At 55.2% G+C, this 18,679-nt stretch overlaps 1 protein-coding gene across 1 annotated transcript in view; it reads right to left on the minus strand.

The window, feature by feature from the left end:
* Positions 1-18,679, minus strand: part of LOC140356764 (acyl-coenzyme A thioesterase 11-like) — a 59,976-nt gene that overhangs the window by 23,415 nt on the left and 17,882 nt on the right. Inside the window, exons 7-11 of the mRNA XM_072441952.1 lie at positions 18,109-18,170; positions 17,337-17,456; positions 17,134-17,272; positions 16,539-16,594; positions 16,410-16,476 (exon numbers count right to left, since the gene is read on the minus strand). Of these exons, the coding sequence (XP_072298053.1) occupies positions 16,410-16,476; positions 16,539-16,594; positions 17,134-17,272; positions 17,337-17,456; positions 18,109-18,170 (444 nt within the window). The remainder of the gene's footprint in view (positions 1-16,409; positions 16,477-16,538; positions 16,595-17,133; positions 17,273-17,336; positions 17,457-18,108; positions 18,171-18,679) is intronic.

The raw sequence follows: 18,679 nt of genomic DNA on the forward strand, positions 1-18,679 counted from the left end.
CACGTGTTCTGGACCGTACAATCACCGCGTGTTCAGGACCGTACCATCACCGCGTGTTCTGGACCGTACCATCACCTAGTGTTCTGGACCGTACCATCACTACCATCACCACGTGTTCTGGACCGTACCATCACTACCATCACCACGTGTTCTGGACCGTACCATCACTACCATCACCACGTGTTCTGGACCGTACCACGTGTTCTGGACCGTACCATCACCACGTGTTCTGGACCGTACCATCACCACGTGTTCTGGACCATACCATCACCATGTGTTCAGGACCGTACCATCACCGCGTGTTCTGGACCGTACCATCACCACGTGTTCAGGACCGTACCATCACCGCGTGTTCTGGACCGTACCATCACCGCGTGTTCAGGACCGTACCATCACCACGTGTTCTGGACCGTACCATCACCGCGTGTTCTGGACCGTACCATCACCACGTATTCTGAACCGTACCATCACCATGTGTTCTGGACCGTACCACGTGTTCTGGACCGTACCATCACCACGTGTTCTGGACCGTACCATCACCCCGTGTTCTGGACCGTACCATCACCACGTGTTCTGGACCGTACCATCAATACCATCACCACGTGTTCTGGACCGTACCATCACCACGTGTTCTGGACCGTACCATCACCACGTGTTCTGGACCGTACCATCACCACGTGTTCAGGACCGTACCATCACCGTGTGTTCTGGACCGTACCATCACCGCGTGTTCAGGACCGTACCATCACCGCGTGTTCTGGACCGTAACACCACCGCGTGTTCTGGACCGTACCATCAACACGTGTTCTGGACCGTACCATCACTACCATCACCACGTGTTCTGGACCGTACCATCACCACGTGTTCTGGACCGTACCATCACCACGTGTTCTGGACCGTACCATCACCACGTGTTCTGGACCGTACCATCACCACGTGTTCAGGACCGTACCATCACCACGTGTTCTGGACCGTACCACGTGTTCTGGACCGTACCATCACCACGTGTTCTGGACTGTACCATCACCCCATGTTCTGGACCGTACCATCACCACGTGTTCCTGACCGTACCATCACTACCATCACCACGTGTTCTGGACCGTACCATCAACACGTGTTCTGGACCGTACCATCACCACGTGTTCTGGACCGTACCATCACCACGTGTTCTGGACCGTACCATCACCACGTGTTCAGGACCGTACCATCACCACGTGTTCTGGACCGTACCACGTGTTCTGGACCGTACCATCACCACGTGTTCTGGACCGTACCATCAACACGTGTTCTGGACCGTACCATCACTACCATCACCACGTGTTCTGGACCGTACCATCACCACGTGTTCTGGACCATACCATCACCACGTGTTCAGGACCGTACCATCACCGCGTGTTCTGGACCGTACCATCACCACGTGTTCAGGACCGTACCATCACCGCGTGTTCTGGACCGTACCATCACCGCGTGTTCAGGACCGTACCATCACCACGTGTTCTGGACCGTACCATCACCGCGTGTTCTGGACCGTACCATCACCACGTATTCTGGACCGTACCATCACCATGTGTTCTGGACCGTACCACGTATTCTGGACCGTACCATCACCACGTGTTCTGGACCGTACCATCACCCCGTGTTCTGGACCGTACCATCACCACGTGTTCTGGACCGTACCATCACTACCATCACCACGTGTTCTGGACCGTACCATCACCACGTGTTCTGGACCGTACCATCACCACGTGTTCTGGACCGTACCATCACCACGTGTTCAGGACCGTACCATCACCGCGTGTTCAGGACCGTACCATCACCGCGTGTTCTGGACCGTACCACCACCGTGTGTTCTGGACCGTACCATCAACACGTGTTCTGGACCGTACCATCACTACCATCACCACGTGTTCTGGACCGTACCATCACCACGTGTTCTGGACCGTACCATCACCACGTGTTCTGGACCGTACCATCACCACGTGTTCTGGACCGTACCATCACCACGTGTTCTGGACCGTACCATCACCACGTGTTCTGGACCGTACCATCACCCCATGTTCTGGACCGTACCATCACCACGTGTTCCTGACCGTACCATCACTACCATCACCACGTGTTCTGGACCGTACCATCAACACGTGTTCTGGACCGTACCATCACCACGTGTTCTGGACCGTACCATCACCACGTGTTCAGGACCGTACCATCACCACGTGTTCTGGACCGTACCACGTGTTCTGGACCGTACCATCACCACGTGTTCTGGACCGTACCATCAACACGTGTTCTGGACCGTACCATCACTACCATAACCACGTGTTCTGGACCGTACCATCAACACGTGTTCTGGACCGTACCATCACCACGTGTTCTGGACCGTACCATAACCACGTGTTCAGGACCGTACCATCACCACGTGTTCTGGACCGTACCACGTGTTCTGGACCGTACCATCACCACGTGTTCTGGACCGTACCATCAACACGTGTTCTGGACCGTACCATCACTACCATAACCACGTGTTCTGGACCGTACCATCAACACGTGTTCTGGACCGTACCATCACCACGTGTTCTGGACCGTACCATCACCACGTGTTCTGGACCGTACCATCACCACGTGTTCTGGACCGTACCGCGTGTTCTGGACCGTACCATCACCACGTATTCTGGACCGTACCATCACCGCGTGTTCTGGACCGTACCATCACCCCGTGTTCTGGACCGTACCATCACCACGTGTTCTGGACCGTACCATCACCACGTGTTCTGTACCGTACCATCACTACCATCACCACGTGTTCTGGACCGTACCATCAACACGTGTTCTGGACCGTACCATCACCACGTGTTCTGGACCGTACCATCACCACGTGTTCAGGACCGTACCATCACCACGTGTTCTGGACCGTACCATCACCGCGTGTTCAGGACCGTACCATCACCGCGTGTTCAGGACCGTACCATCACCACGTGTTCTGGACCGTACCATCACCACGTGTTCAGGACCGTACAATCACCGCGTGTTCAGGACCGTACCATCACCGCGTGTTCTGGACCGTACCACCACCGCGTGTTCTGGACCGTACCATCACCTAGTGTTCTGGACCGTACCATCACTACCATCACCACGTGTTCTGGACCGTACCATCACTACCATCACCACGTGTTCTGGACCGTACCATCACCACGTGTTCTGGACCGTACCACGTGTTCTGGACCGTACCATCACCACGTGTTCTGGACCGTACCATCACCACGTGTTCTGGACCATACCATCACCACGTGTTCAGGACCGTACCATCACCGCGTGTTCTGGACCGTACCATCACCGCGTGTTCAGGACCGTACCATCGCCACGTGTTCTGGACCGTACCATCACCGCGTGTTCTGGACCGTACCATCACCACGTATTCTGGACCGTACCATCACCATGTGTTCTGGACCGTACCACGTGTTCTGGACCGTACCATCACCACGTGTTCTGGACCGTACCATCACCCCGTGTTCTGGACCGTACCATCACCACGTGTTCTGGACCGTACCATCACCACGTGTTCTGAACCGTACCATCACCACGTGTTCTGTACCGTACCATCACTACCATCACCACGTGTTCTGGACCGTACCATCAACACGTGTTCTGGACCGTACCATCACCACGTGTTCTGGACCGTACCATCACCACGTGTTCAGGACCGTACCATCACCGCGTGTTCAGGACCGTACCATCACCGCGTGTTCAGGACCGTACCATCACCGCTTGTTCTGGACCGTACCACCACCGCGTGGTCTGGACCGTACCATCACCTAGTGTTCTGGACCGTACCATCACTACCATCACCACGTGTTCTGGACCGTACCATCACTACCATCACCACGTGTTCTGGACCGTACCATCACCACGTGTTCTGGACCGTACCATCACGACGTGTTCTGGACCGTACCATCACGACGTGTTCTGGACCGTACCACGTGTTCTGGACCGTACCATCACCCCGTGTTCTGGACCGTACCATCACCACGTGTTCTGGACCGTACCATCACCACGTGTTCTGGACCGTACCATCACCACGTGTTCTGGACCGTACCATCACCACGTGTTCTGGACCGTACCATCACCACGTGTTCTGGACCGTACCGCGTGTTCTGGACCGTACCATCACCACGTATTCTGGACCGTACCACGTGTTCTGGACCATACCATCACCACGTGTTCTGGACCGTACCATCACCACGTGTTCTGGACCGTACCGCGTGTTCTGGACCGTACCATCACCACGTGTTCTGGACCATACCATCACCATGTGTTCTGGACCGTACCACGTGTTCTGGACCGTACCATCACCGCGTGTTCTGGACCGTACCATCACCCCGTGTTCTGGACCATACCATCACCACGTGTTCTGGACCGTACCATCACCACGTGTTCTGAACCGTACCATCACCACGTGTTCTGGACCGTACCATCACTACCATCACCACGTGTTCTGAACCGTACCATCACCACGTGTTCTGTACCGTACCATCACTACCATCACCACGTGTTCTGGACCGTACCATCACTACCATCACCACGTGTTCTGGACCGTACCATCACCCCGTGTTCTGGACCGTACCATCACCACGTGTTCTGGACCGTACCATCACTACCATCACCACGTGTTCTGGACCGTACCATCACCACGTGTTCTGGACCGTACCATCACCACGTGTTCTGGACCGTACCATCACCACGTGTTCAGGACCGTACCATCACCGCGTGTTCAGGACCGTACCATCACCGCGTGTTCTGGACCGTACCACCACCGTGTGTTCTGGACCGTACCATCAACACGTGTTCTGGACCGTACCATCACTACCATCACCACGTGTTCTGGACCGTACCATCACCACGTGTTCTGGACCGTACCATCACCACGTGTTCTGGACCGTACCATCACCACGTGTTCTGGACCGTACCATCACCACGTGTTCAGGACCGTACCATCACCACGTGTTCTGGACCTTTCCACGTGTTCTGGACCGTACCATCACCACGTGTTCTGGACCGTACCATCACCCCATGTTCTGGACCGTACCATCACCACGTGTTCCTGACCGTACCATCACTACCATCACCACGTGTTCTGGACCGTACCATCAACACGTGTTCTGGACCGTACCATCACCACGTGTTCTGGACCGTACCATCACCACGTGTTCTGGACCGTACCATCACCACGTGTTCAGGACCGTACCATCACCACGTGTTCTGGACCGTACCACGTGTTCTGGACCGTACCATCACCACGTGTTCTGGACCGTACCATCAACACGTGTTCTGGACCGTACCATCACTACCATAACCACGTGTTCTGGACCGTACCATCAACACGTGTTCTGGACCGTACCATCACCACGTGTTCTGGACCGTACCATCACCACGTGTTCTGGACCGTACCATCACCACGTGTTCTGGACCGTACCGCGTGTTCTGGACCGTACCATCACCACGTATTCTGGACCGTACCATCACCGCGTGTTCTGGACCGTACCATCACCCCGTGTTCTGGACCGTACCATCACCACGTGTTCTGGACCGTACCATCACCACGTTTTCTGAACCGTACCATCACCACGTGTTCTGTACCGTACCATCACTACCATCACCACGTGTTCTGGACCGTACCATCAACACGTGTTCTGGACCGTACCATCACCACGTGTTCTGGACCGTACCATCACCACGTGTTCAGGACCGTACCATCACCACGTGTTCTGGACCGTACCATCACCGCGTGTTCAGGACCGTACCATCACCGCGTGTTCAGGACCGTACCATCACCACGTGTTCTGGACCGTACCATCACCACGTGTTCAGGACCGTACAATCACCGCGTGTTCAGGACCGTACCATCACCGCGTGTTCTGGACCGTACCACGTGTTCTGGACCGTACCACCACCGCGTGTTCTGGACCGTACCATCACCTAGTGTTCTGGACCGTACCATCACTACCATCACCACGTGTTCTGGACCGTACCATCACTACCATCACCACGTGTTCTGGACCGTACCATCACCACGTGTTCTGGACCGTACCACGTGTTCTGGACCGTACCATCACCACGTGTTCTGGACCGTACCATCACCACGTGTTCTGGACCATACCATCACCACGTGTTCAGGACCGTACCATCACCGCGTGTTCTGGACCGTACCATCACCGCGTGTTCAGGACCGTACCATCGCCACGTGTTCTGGACCGTACCATCACCGCGTGTTCTGGACCGTACCATCACCGCGTGTTCAGGACCGTACCATCACCCCGTGTTCTGGACCGTACCATCACCACGTGTTCTGGACCGTACCATCACCACGTGTTCTGGACCGTACCATCAACACGTGTTCTGGACCGTACCATCACCACGTGTTCTGGACCGTACCATCACCACGTGTTCAGGACCGTACCATCACCGCGTGTTCAGGACCGTACCATCACCGCGTGTTCAGGACCGTACCATCACCGCTTGTTCTGGACCGTACCACCACCGCGTGTTCTGGACCGTACCATCACCTAGTGTTCTGGACCGTACCATCACTACCATCACCACGTGTTCTGGACCGTACCATCACTACCATCACCACGTGTTCTGGACCGTACCATCACCACGTGTTCTGGACCGTACCATCACGGCGTGTTCTGGACCGTACCATCACGACGTGTTCTGGACCGTACCACGTGTTCTGGACCGTACCATCACCACGTGTTCTGGACCATACCATCACCCCGTGTTCTGGACCGTACCATCACCACGTGTTCTGGACCGTACCATCACCACGTGTTCTGGACCGTACCATCACCACGTGTTCTGGACCGTACCGCGTGTTCTGGACCGTACCATCACCACGTATTCTGGACCGTACCACGTGTTCTGGACCATACCATCACCACGTGTTCTGGACCGTACCATCACCACGTGTTCTGGACCGTACCGCGTGTTCTGGACCGTACCATCACCACGTATTCTGGACCGTACCACGTGTTCTGGACCATACCATCACCATGTGTTCTGGACCGTACCACGTGTTCTGGACCGTACCATCACCGCGTGTTCTGGACCGTACCATCACCCCGTGTTCTGGACCATACCATCACCACGTGTTCTGGACCGTACCATCACCACGTGTTCTGAACCGTACCATCACCACGTGTTCTGGACCGTACCATCACTACCATCACCACGTGTTCTGAACCGTACCATCACCACGTGTTCTGTACCGTACCATCACTACCATCACCACGTGTTCTGGACCGTACCATCACTACCATCACCACGTGTTCTGGACCGTACCATCACCACGTGTTCTGGACCGTACCATCACCCCGTGTTCTGGACCGTACCATCACCACGTGTTCTGGACCGTACCATCACCACGTGTTCAGGACCGTACCATCACTACCATCACCACGTGTTCTGGACCGTACAATCACCGCGTGTTCAGGACCGTACCATCACCGCGTGTTCTGGACCGTACCATCACCGCGTGTTCTGGACCGTACCATCACTACCATCACCACGTGTTCTGGACCGTACCATCACTACCATCACCACGTGTTCTGGACCGTACCATCACCACGTGTTCTGGACTGTACCACGTGTTCTGGACCGTACCATCACCACGTGTTCTGGACCGTACCATCACCACGTGTTCTGGACCATACCATCACCACGTGTTCAGGACCGTACCATCACCGCGTGTTCTGGACCGTACCATCACCACGTGTTCAGGACCGTACCATCACCGCGTGTTCTGGACCGTACCATCACCGCGTGTTCAGGACCGTACCATCACCACGTGTTCTGGACCGTACCATCACCGCGTGTTCTGGACCGTACCATCACCACGTATTCTGGACCGTACCATCACCATGTGTTCTGGACCGTACCACGTGTTCTGGACCGTACCATCACCACGTGTTCTGGACCGTACCATCACCCCGTGTTCTGGACCGTACCATCACCACGTGTTCTGGACCGTACCATCACTACCATCACCACGTGTTCTGGACCGTACCATCACCACGTGTTCTGGACCGTACCATCACCACGTGTTCTGGACCGTACCATCACCACGTGTTCAGGACCGTACCATCACCGCGTGTTCTGGACCGTACCATCACCGCGTGTTCTGGACCGTACCATCACCGCGTGTTCTGGACCGTACCATCACCACGTATTCTGGACCGTACCATCACCATGTGTTCTGGACCGTACCACGTGTTCTGGACCGTACCATCACCACGTGTTCTGGACCGTACCATCACCACGTGTTCTGGACCGTACCATCACCACGTGTTCTGTACCGTACCATCACTACCATCACCACGTGTTCTGGACCGTACCATCAACACGTGTTCTGGACCGTACCATCACCACGTGTTCTGGACCGTACCATCACCACGTGTTCAGGACCGTACCATCACCGCGTGTTCAGGACCGTACCATCACCGCGTGTTCAGGACCGTACCATCACCGCTTGTTCTGGACCGTACCATCACCTAGTGTTCTGGACCGTACCATCACTACCATCACCACGTGTTCTGGACCGTACCATCACTACCATCACCACGTGTTCTGGACCGTACCATCACCACGTGTTCTGGACCGTACCATCACGGCGTGTTCTGGACCGTACCATCACGACGTGTTCTGGACCGTACCACGTGTTCTGGACCGTACCATCACCACGTGTTCTGGACCGTACCATCACCCCGTGTTCTGGACCGTACCATCACCACGTGTTCTGGACCGTACCATCACCACGTGTTCTGGACCGTACCGCGTGTTCTGGACCGTACCATCACCACGTATTCTGGACCGTACCACGTGTTCTGGACCATACCATCACCACGTATTCTGGACCGTACCACGTGTTCTGGACCATACCATCACCATGTGTTCTGGACCGTACCACGTGTTCTGGACCGTACCATCACCGCGTGTTCTGGACCGTACCATCACCCCGTGTTCTGGACCATACCATCACCACGTGTTCTGGACCGTACCATCACCACGTGTTCTGAACCGTACCATCACCACGTGTTCTGGACCGTACCATCACTACCATCACCACGTGTTCTGAACCGTACCATCACCACGTGTTCTGTACCGTACCATCACTACCATCACCACGTGTTCTGGACCGTACCATCACTACCATCACCACGTGTTCTGGACCGTACCATCACCACGTGTTCAGGACCGTACCATCACTACCATCACCACGTGTTCTGGACCGTACCATCACCACGTGTTCTGGACCGTACAATCACCGCGTGTTCAGGACCGTACCATCACCGCGTGTTCTGGACCGTACCATCACCGCGTGTTCTGGACCGTACCATCACTACCATCACCACGTGTTCTGGACCGTACCATCACTACCATCACCACGTGTTCTGGACCGTACCATCACCACGTGTTCTGGACTGTACCACGTGTTCTGGACCGTACCATCACCACGTGTTCTGGACCGTACCATCACCACGTGTTCTGGACCATACCATCACCGCGTGTTCAGGACCGTACCATCACCGCGTGTTCTGGACCGTACCATCACCACGTGTTCAGGACCGTACCATCACCGCGTGTTCTGGACCGTACCATCACCGCGTGTTCAGGACCGTACCATCACCACGTGTTCTGGACCGTACCATCACCGCGTGTTCTGGACCGTACCATCACCACGTATTCTGGACCGTACCATCACCATGTGTTCTGGACCGTACCACGTGTTCTGGACCGTACCATCACCACGTGTTCTGGACCGTACCATCACCCCGTGTTCTGGACCGTACCATCACCACGTGTTCTGGACCGTACCATCACTACCATCACCACGTGTTCTGGACCGTACCATCACCACGTGTTCTGGACCGTACCATCACCACGTGTTCTGGACCGTACCATCACCACGTGTTCAGGACCGTACCATCACCGCGTGTTCTGGACCGTACCATCACTACCATCACCACGTGTTCTGGACCGTACCATCACCGCGTGTTCTGGACCGTACCATCACCACGTGTTCTGGACCGTACCATCACCGCGTGTTCTGGACCGTACCATCACCACGTATTCTGGACCGTACCATCACCATGTGTTCTGGACCGTACCACGTGTTCTGGACCGTACCATCACCACGTGTTCTGGACCGTACCATCACCACGTGTTCTGGACCGTACCATCACCACGTGTTCTGTACCGTACCATCACTACCATCACCACGTGTTCTGGACCGTACCATCAACACGTGTTCTGGACCGTACCATCACCACGTGTTCTGGACCGTACCATCACCACGTGTTCAGGACCGTACCATCACCGCGTGTTCAGGACCGTACCATCACCGCGTGTTCAGGACCGTACCATCACCGCTTGTTCTGGACCGTACCATCACCTAGTGTTCTGGACCGTACCATCACTACCATCACCACGTGTTCTGGACCGTACCATCACTACCATCACCACGTGTTCTGGACCGTACCATCACCACGTGTTCTGGACCGTACCATCACGGCGTGTTCTGGACCGTACCATCACGACGTGTTCTGGACCGTACCACGTGTTCTGGACCGTACCATCACCACGTGTTCTGGACCGTACCATCACCCCGTGTTCTGGACCGTACCATCACCACGTGTTCTGGACCGTACCATCACCACGTGTTCTGGACCGTACCGCGTGTTCTGGACCGTACCATCACCACGTATTCTGGACCGTACCACGTGTTCTGGACCATACCATCACCACGTGTTCTGGACCGTACCATCACCACGTGTTCTGGACCGTACCGCGTGTTCTGGACCGTACCATCACCACGTATTCTGGACCGTACCACGTGTTCTGGACCATACCATCACCATGTGTTCTGGACCGTACCACGTGTTCTGGACCGTACCATCACCGCGTGTTCTGGACCGTACCATCACCCCGTGTTCTGGACCATACCATCACCACGTGTTCTGGACCGTACCATCACCACGTGTTCTGAACCGTACCATCACCACGTGTTCTGGACCGTACCATCACTACCATCACCACGTGTTCTGAACCGTACCATCACCACGTGTTCTGTACCGTACCATCACTACCATCACCACGTGTTCTGGACCGTACCATCACTACCATCACCACGTGTTCTGGACCGTACCATCACCACGTGTTCAGGACCGTACCATCACTACCATCACCACGTGTTCTGGACCGTACCATCACCACGTGTTCTGGACCGTACAATCACCGCGTGTTCAGGACCGTACCATCACCGCGTGTTCTGGACCGTACCATCACCGCGTGTTCTGGACCGTACCATCACTACCATCACCACGTGTTCTGGACCGTACCATCACTACCATCACCACGTGTTCTGGACCGTACCATCACCACGTGTTCTGGACTGTACCACGTGTTCTGGACCGTACCATCACCACGTGTTCTGGACCGTACCATCACCACGTGTTCTGGACCATACCATCACCGCGTGTTCAGGACCGTACCATCACCGCGTGTTCTGGACCGTACCATCACCACGTGTTCAGGACCGTACCATCACCGCGTGTTCTGGACCGTACCATCACCGCGTGTTCAGGACCGTACCATCACCACGTGTTCTGGACCGTACCATCACCGCGTGTTCTGGACCGTACCATCACCACGTATTCTGGACCGTACCATCACCATGTGTTCTGGACCGTACCACGTGTTCTGGACCGTACCATCACCACGTGTTCTGGACCGTACCATCACCCCGTGTTCTGGACCGTACCATCACCACGTGTTCTGGACCGTACCATCACTACCATCACCACGTGTTCTGGACCGTACCATCACCACGTGTTCTGGACCGTACCATCACCACGTGTTCTGGACCGTACCATCACCACGTGTTCAGGACCGTACCATCACCGCGTGTTCTGGACCGTACCATCACTACCATCACCACGTGTTCTGGACCGTACCATCACCGCGTGTTCTGGACCGTACCATCACCACGTGTTCTGGACCGTACCATCACCGCGTGTTCTGGACCGTACCATCACCACGTATTCTGGACCGTACCATCACCATGTGTTCTGGACCGTACCACGTGTTCTGGACCGTACCATCACCACGTGTTCTGGACCGTACCATCACCACGTGTTCTGGACCGTACCATCACCACGTGTTCTGTACCGTACCATCACTACCATCACCACGTGTTCTGGACCGTACCATCAACACGTGTTCTGGACCGTACCATCACCACGTGTTCTGGACCGTACCATCACCACGTGTTCAGGACCGTACCATCACCGCGTGTTCAGGACCGTACCATCACCGCATGTTCAGGACCGTACCATCACCGCTTGTTCTGGACCGTACCATCACCTAGTGTTCTGGACCGTACCATCACTACCATCACCACGTGTTCTGGACCGTACCATCACTACCATCACCACGTGTTCTGGACCGTACCATCACCACGTGTTCTGGACCGTACCATCACGGCGTGTTCTGGACCGTACCATCACGACGTGTTCTGGACCGTACCACGTGTTCTGGACCGTACCATCACCACGTGTTCTGGACCGTACCATCACCCCGTGTTCTGGACCGTACCATCACCACGTGTTCTGGACCGTACCATCACCACGTGTTCTGGACCGTACCGCGTGTTCTGGACCGTACCATCACCACGTATTCTGGACCGTACCACGTGTTCTGGACCATACCATCACCACGTGTTCTGGACCGTACCATCACCACGTGTTCTGGACCGTACCGCGTGTTCTGGACCGTACCATCACCACGTATTCTGGACCGTACCACGTGTTCTGGACCGTACCATCACCGCGTGTTCTGGACCGTACCATCACCCCGTGTTCTGGACCATACCATCACCACGTGTTCTGGACCGTACCATCACCACGTGTTCTGAACCGTACCATCACCACGTGTTCTGGACCGTACCATCACTACCATCACCACGTGTTCTGAACCGTACCATCACCACGTGTTCTGTACCGTACCATCACTACCATCACCACGTGTTCTGGACCGTACCATCACTACCATCACCACGTGTTCTGGACCGTACCATCACCACGTGTTCAGGACCGTACCATCACTACCATCACCACGTGTTCTGGACCGTACAATCACCGCGTGTTCAGGACCGTACCATCACCGCGTGTTCTGGACCGTACCATCACCGCGTGTTCTGGACCGTACCATCACTACCATCACCACGTGTTCTGGACCGTACCATCACTACCATCACCACGTGTTCTGGACCGTACCATCACCACGTGTTCTGGACTGTACCACGTGTTCTGGACCGTACCATCACCACGTGTTCTGGACCGTACCATCACCACGTGTTCTGGACCATACCATCACCGCGTGTTCAGGACAGTACCATCACCGCGTGTTCTGGACCGTACCATCACCACGTGTTCAGGACCGTACCATCACCGCGTGTTCTGGACCGTACCATCACCGCGTGTTCAGGACCGTACCATCACCACGTGTTATGGACCGTACCATCACCGCGTGTTCTGGACCGTACCATCACCACGTATTCTGGACCGTACCATCACCATGTGTTCTGGACCGTACCACGTGTTCTGGACCGTACCATCACCACGTGTTCTGGACCGTACCATCACCCCGTGTTCTGGACCGTACCATCACCACGTGTTCTGGACCGTACCATCACTACCATCACCACGTGTTCTGGACCGTACCATCACCACGTGTTCTGGACCGTACCATCACCACGTGTTCTGGACCGTACCATCACCACGTGTTCAGGACCGTACCATCACCGCGTGTTCTGGACCGTACCATCACTACCATCACCACGTGTTCTGGACCGTACCATCACCACGTGTTCTGGACCGTACCATCACCACGTGTTCTGGACCGTACCATCACCACGTGTTCTGGACCGTACCATCACCACGTATTCTGGACCGTACCATCACCACGTGTTCTGGACCGTACCACGTGTTCTGGACCGTACCATCACCACGTGTTCTGGACCGTACCATCACCACGTGTTCTGGACCGTACCATCACTACCATCACCACGTGTTCTGGACCGTACCATCACCACGTGTTCTGGACCGTACCATCACCACGTGTTCTGGACCGTACCATCACCGCGTGTTCAGGACCGTACCATCACCGCGTGTTCTGGACCGTACCATCACCACGTGTTCTGGACCGTACCATCACCACGTAGAGATCATATATATATATAATCTATATATATATGATCTATATATAATGTTTCCCTCTGTGTCTTGGTCTTTGTCATGTGTTTAAATTCAAAAAAAGAAAGAAAAACAAAGAAAGAAAAGTGGTTTAATGGTTTTAAACTGAAGGAGCTGAGAGCCGGATGGTCCAGTGAATGAATAAACCATCGACCTTTGGCCACAGGGCAGGTCCAGGTCCAGGTCCAGGTCCATATCCAGATCCAGGTCCAGATCCAGGTCCAGGTCCAGGTCCAGATCCAGGCCCAGGTCCAGGTCCAGGTCCAGGCCCAGGTCCAGGTCCAGGCCCAGTCCCAGGTTCAGGCCCAGGTCCAGGCCCAGGTCCAGGCCCAGGTCCAGTCCAGGTCCAGACCAGGTCCAGTCCAGGTCCAGACCAGGTCCAGTCCAGGTCCAGGTCCAGGTCCAGGTCCAGGCCCAGGTCCAGGTCCAGGTCCAGGCCCAGTCCCAGGTCCAGGCCCAGTCCCAGGTTCAGGCCCAGGTCCAGGTCCAGGCCCAGGTCCAGGTCCAGGCCCAGTCCCAGGTTCAGGCCCAGGTCCAGGCCCAGGTCCAGGCCCAGGTCCAGTCCAGGTCCAGACCAGGTCCAGTCCAGGTCCAGGTCCAGGTCCAGGTCCAGGCCCAGGTCCAGGTCCAGGTCCAGGTCCAGGTCCAGGCCCAGTCCCAGGTCCAGGTCCAGGCCCAGGTCCAGGTCCAGGTCCAGGTCCAGTCCAGGTCCAGGTCCAGGTCCAGGTCCAGATCCAGGTCCAGGTCCAGGTCCAGGTCCAGGTCCAGGCCCAGGCCCAGGTCCAGGCCCAGGTCCAGGCCCAGGCCCAGGTCCAGGTCCAGGTCCAGGCCCAGTCCCAGGTCCAGGTCCAGGCCCAGGTCCAGGCCCAGGTCCAGGCCCAGGCCCAGGTCCAGGTCCATGTCCAGTCCAGGTCCAGACCAGGTCCAGTCCAGGTCCAGGTCCAGGTCCAGGTCCAGATCCAGATCCAGGTCCAGATCCAGGTCCAGGTCCAGATCCAGGCCCAGGTCCAGGTCCAGGTCCAGGCCCAGTCCCAGGTTCAGGCCCAGGTCCAGGCCCAGGTCCAGGCCCAGGTCCAGTCCAGGTCCAGACCAGGTCCAGTCCAGGTCCAGACCAGGTCCAGTCCAGGTCCAGGTCCAGGCCCAGGTCCAGGTCCAGGTCCAGGTCCAGGTCCAGGTCCAGGTCCAGGCCCAGTCCCAGGTCCAGGTCCAGGCCCAGGTCCAGGTCCAGGTCCAGGTCCAGGTCCAGGTCCAGTCCAGGTCCAGGTCCAGGTCCAGATCCAGGCCCAGGTCCAGGTCCAGGCCCAGGCCCAGGTCCAGGCCCAGGTCCAGGCCCAGGCCCAGGTCCAGGTCCAGGTCCAGGCCCAGTCCCAGGTCCAGGTCCAGGCCCAGGTCCAGGCCCAGGTCCAGGCCCAGGCCCAGGTCCAGGTCCATGTCCAGTCCAGGTCCAGACCAGGTCCAGTCCAGGTCCAGGTCCAGGTCCAGACCCAGGTCCAGGCCCAGGTCCAGGTCCAGGTCCAGGTCCAGGTCCAGGTCCAGGTCCAGGTCCAGGCCCAGGTCCAGGTCCAGGTCCAGGTCCAGGCCCAGGTCCAGGTCCAGGTCCAGGCCCAGGCCCAGGCCCAGGTCCAGGTCCAGTTCCAGTTCCAGGTCCAGGTCCAGGCCCAGGCCCAGGTCCAGGTCCAGGTCCAGGTCAGATCTTCTTTGTTCAGATCCAACGTTTAAGGAAACAAATCGTGCCATTCAAGAATATGTTAGATTGTTCTAACTATTGGATTTGACTGAGGATTGACTTGGCAGAGACAACGTTACATGTTCATCCTGAAGCGCGTCACAATCTAAGGATAAGACATGTGCTCCAGGTCTACAGGGGTCAAGGGTCAATCATATCTGACCTGAGAGGAAACAGCTACAAAACCTTCAAGTTTTGACTCAAAAGCTTTTATATGAGAAGTGAATGTGAGCGCTGCCCAGTGGTGTAGTGGTTAAGGCGGCAGCACACATGCAAAACCCCAAATGCAGCCGACTTACTGCATGTCCTCCCTTTTCTCTCCTCCCCATTTACCAACCAACAAGTGAAGTGAGTATAATGTCTAAAGTCTGAGCTCTGACCTGGTTCCTCGGGTCCCAGGGCACTGACAGTGGCACTTCCGCCTGCTGACGGGAGATGATATATTTTCTGAAACACAGGAAAGTAAATCCTTTAGTATCAGTTTCCTCTAACGTCTAAGAAACATCTACCTGTCCAGACGGATCTTCTTGCGGGCTGTGGCCTCCTCAAAGCGCCTCTTGCCCTCCTGAGGGGTCAGGGGGGTCAAACACAGAGCAGAGCGTTTGGAACAATTGACTTTTGTGAAGTTTGTTCACAAATACATTCTACAGCGGAACACACTGTGACATCCGGACTTTAAACACCATGGACAGAATACACTACAATGAAATGTATCGACACACGAACCCCACACGTAATGTAGCTGTTCTAGATGTTATTAAAGTCAAACCTCAGACATGAGGCCACTTTGGGGGAACATGTCATGTTTAGGGGTTCAGGATTTATTATTACAAACACATTCACAGAATCACACTCATTAGTCTGGAAGTTATTTAATAACACAGAATATTACTCTTTATAAAAGCCAACATCAAGAATTAGAACGTGGCCTTTATTAGATCTTCAACAACCAAAATCAGTCGGTGATGTCACCATTTCTTTTCATTTGAAATAGAAAAGCAACAAACGGACATTTGCTCTGATTCAAAATGTTTCCTTTTGATAAAGGCTTAAAATCCTGTGTAATTCAATCTGTGGTTTTGAACGTTGATGACAAAGACTGACCACAGGCTCAGGCTGTATCCGTGGTAACAGACGGGGTTTCCCATCCTCATGCAGAACCTCGAAGGTCATGAAGGCGGAGTTTATGTGTCGGTTTGGCCCCTCCTCCTGGTAGGCCTCCGCTCGGACCCCCACCTCCATGCTGCAGGGGACACGGAGTCTAAGTCATGTGTGGACAGACACAGTGAGCGCGGGCGGGGCCGTACCTGTTCTTAAAGGCATTGTTCACTATGGCCCTCAGCAACAGACGGTCCCCCACCTGTGAGGGGCCCCGGAATTTAAACATGTCTATTCCGCGTAGAGTGGGGTGAGCCTGGCACAGACGACTGCCAGAGGGAGAGACAACAGTGTTAGAGACGTCACAGTGAGACGAGGGATAAGACTGAAACTTACAACTACTGCCATCTATCGCTTAGCAACGGTCTGAGGGACTCCGACCCCAGACCCATCTATCGCTTAGCAACGGTCTGAGGGACTCTGACCCCAGACCTATCTATCGCTTAGCAACGGTCTGAGGGACTCCGACCCCAGACCCATCTATCGCTTAGCAACGGTCTGAGGGACTCTGACCCCAGACCCATCTATCGCTTAGCAACGGTCTGAGGGACTCTGACCCCAGACCCATCTATCACTGAGCAAACCCTACATGTGTCATGTTGTTATTACAATGGATTGACAGTGATCAGTACTTTTAGGCGCTTTGGTTACACAATTGAACACATTTTTGTATCACAAAAGCTGCAAAACAAACACACTTTTTTCTGACGAATGCATCGCATTTGAGAGAAATTGAGTCGCATTTTGCGATACCGCTTATTCTGAACCCTGCAACGATTTTAGGTCAAATAAGAAATTCTGCATATGTTTGTTGTGCCAAATGTAGAATTGCAATAGTTCTTTATACAATAGACATTAAACTGGGACATTAAGAAGTGCAATGTATGAATAAAAGATGCTTTAAATGTGTTTGTCTGATACCTGGCAGCTATAGTGGCCACGTTTACCATCCAGGCCATGATCTGTCCTCCAAACGTGTTGACCTGAGGGGACACAACACTGACCTTCAGCACACACAGAGAGAGGACAGAGAGAGCACAGAGAGAGGACAGAGAGAGGACAGAGAGAGCACAGAGAGAGGACAGAGAGGAAAGAGAGAGGACAGAGAGAGGACAGAGAGAGCACAGAGAGAGGACAGAGAGGAAAGAGAGAGGACAGAGAGATGACAGAGAGAGCACAGAGAGAAAAGAGAGAGGACAGAGAGAGGACAGAGAGAGAACAGAGAGAGGACAGAGAGAGGACAGAGAGAGAACAGAGAGATGACAGAGAGAGGACAGAGAGAGGACAGAGAGAGGTCAGAGAGAGCACAGAGAGAGCACAGAGAGAGGACAGAGAGAGTACAGAGAGAGGACAGAGAGAGGACAGAGAGAGGACAGAGAGAGGTCAGAGAGAGGACAGGGGGGGCACAGAGAGAGGACAGAGAGGAAAGAGAGAGGACAGAGAGAGGACAGAGAGAGCACAGAGAGAGGACAGAGAGAGTACAGAGAGAGGA

This window comes from Eucyclogobius newberryi, unplaced genomic scaffold (assembly GCF_026437365.1).
Source record: "Eucyclogobius newberryi isolate DKJ021-1_F unplaced genomic scaffold, fEucNew1.0.hap1 SCAF_12, whole genome shotgun sequence".
NCBI classification, from domain to species: Eukaryota; Metazoa; Chordata; class Actinopteri; order Gobiiformes; family Gobiidae; genus Eucyclogobius; species Eucyclogobius newberryi.